The sequence below is a fragment of the Otolemur garnettii genome, unplaced genomic scaffold (assembly GCF_000181295.1).
Source record: "Otolemur garnettii isolate 467f Iridium unplaced genomic scaffold, OtoGar3 scaffold00069, whole genome shotgun sequence".
Taxonomy (NCBI): domain Eukaryota; kingdom Metazoa; phylum Chordata; class Mammalia; order Primates; family Galagidae; genus Otolemur; species Otolemur garnettii.
This window is the reverse complement of record NW_003852464.1, coordinates 6893429-6895244: the sequence shown is the minus strand read 5'-3', so window position 1 is coordinate 6895244 and position 1816 is coordinate 6893429. Positions and strand designations below refer to the sequence as shown.

Below are 1816 nucleotides of genomic sequence, written 5' to 3'. Positions count from 1 at the left end.
TTAGAAAGAAAAAGCATCTGCCCCTATTGCTAGCCTTCTAATGAGGCTCGCTTAATGTCATTATAGGAGTAGTCTAGACTGTATGCTAATTCTAATATTAACCTAGGACCATATTCATTAAGTAGGTAAATCTAGAAAATTACATGATGCTTTTCACAATCTAAGATAAATGACGAAACATTTTTGAACCAGTGGTTCTTAACCTTCAGAGTACATCAGAATTAATGGAGGGCTCTCTAAATACAGCTTGCTGACCCCCACTTGCAGAGTTTTCTGCTTTAACAGGTCAGGGTTTTATCTGAGAAGTCACATGTTCAATAAGGCTTTGTGTAATGTTATCACTGCCCCCTTCCAGCACAGAAAAAATTAAGAGTTTAATGAATTTATAGATCAGACTGTTATATAATGTCAAAATAAGCATGTAACAATTTACACAACGAGTTTTAATTATTCATAGTATGCAGATAACATTTCTAATATCTGGCTTTGTTTTGACCTAAAAAGTTTCTTGTAGAGTGCCGTGGCATCACAGCTCACAGCAACCTCCAACTCCTGGGCTCAAGCGATTCTCCTGCCTCCGCCTCCCAAGTAGTTGGGACTATAGGCACCTGCCACAACGCCCAGTTATTTTTTGTTTGCAGCTGTCATTGTTGTTTGGCAGGCCCAGGCTGGATTCGAACTTGCCAACTCAGGTGAATGTGGCTGGCGCCTTAGCAGCTTGAGCCACAGGCGCTGAGCCCTAAGAAATTTCTCCACTGGGGACACCACCTGATTTCTATCAGCTGGGGAGGAGCCTGCTATGACTCAGGATCCCCACTCCAGGATTGTTTCTACCCAGGAGAGTCAGTACCTACATCTATTTTCCAAAGCAGTAGCTAAAGTGGCTTCAAGACTTCTGCATCAAAATGTTAATGGCTTGGATTTGGATAACAAAATACCAGTTTGAAAGTTAATAAGAGTTGAGCGAACAAATGAGAGAGCTCCAGTACCTGTATTTCTGATGACGTAATCCAAAATAACTAATCTTTCAAATTGTGACTGAAATTGTTTTCTAATATTCTCAGGCAAAGGGTCAGCTTCAAATTTCCTAAGCCAATATTCAGCCTCCTTGTAATCTTCAACAAATAACTGAAAGGAACCAATCTACAATTTTAAGAACTATAGTTAGAAAAGAAAGTACAAGAACAAAGGGATTAAGTTTTTAATTTCTCAGCAGTACTGTTACAAAACATGTTATATAAACACAATAAGAAAGACCTAACACTAATTTAGATAAGCCACATTTATCAAGAAAACTATTTTTATAGGCTGATTTTAAATAATCATATGAAGAATATAGAGCAAATAAAAAACTCTCAACCCTATACTTTCAAGGATCTAGGATAATTAAGAAAGAGAATAAACATGTGCCCTCAAGGTGACACTCTTAAAAAGATACCCATTTCCTAAAAATATTTATTAAATTTAATTAAGGAGGCCAAATTTTAAACCTTGGTTATTTAATAATAGTGCAGTTTTATTTTACTAAAGACACTTTTTGGATTCTTTTCAGAACATAAAATACAAAAAAAAAAAAATACAATTATTTTATTTAAAAAATAGGATGGATTCTTTGGCCATGCAGATTAAAAAGCCTGTTACAAATTTTAAAGAATTGATCAATTAATCATAACCTCTACAGTATTTTTTAAAGTCCTTGTCTTGCAGACATAAAAGGCCCTGTTATTACTAAAAGTACTGGTTATCATTAAATGATTAAAGAAGGAAATACAAATTTAAACAGCATAGGACACACAGGCAGTGGGTCACCTGATGC

The 1816-nt window shown here is 35.6% G+C and overlaps 1 protein-coding gene across 2 annotated transcripts in view; it reads right to left on the bottom strand.

The window, feature by feature from the left end:
• The window catches only part of PI4K2B (phosphatidylinositol 4-kinase type 2 beta), a 33865-nt gene that overhangs the window by 18251 nt on the left and 13798 nt on the right, over nt 1–1816 (bottom strand). For both annotated transcript variants that reach the window (XM_012807457.2, XM_023515348.1), the window contains exon 5: nt 990–1143. In XM_012807457.2, coding sequence (XP_012662911.2) covers nt 990–1143 — 154 coding nt within the window. The remainder of the gene's footprint in view (nt 1–989; nt 1144–1816) is intronic.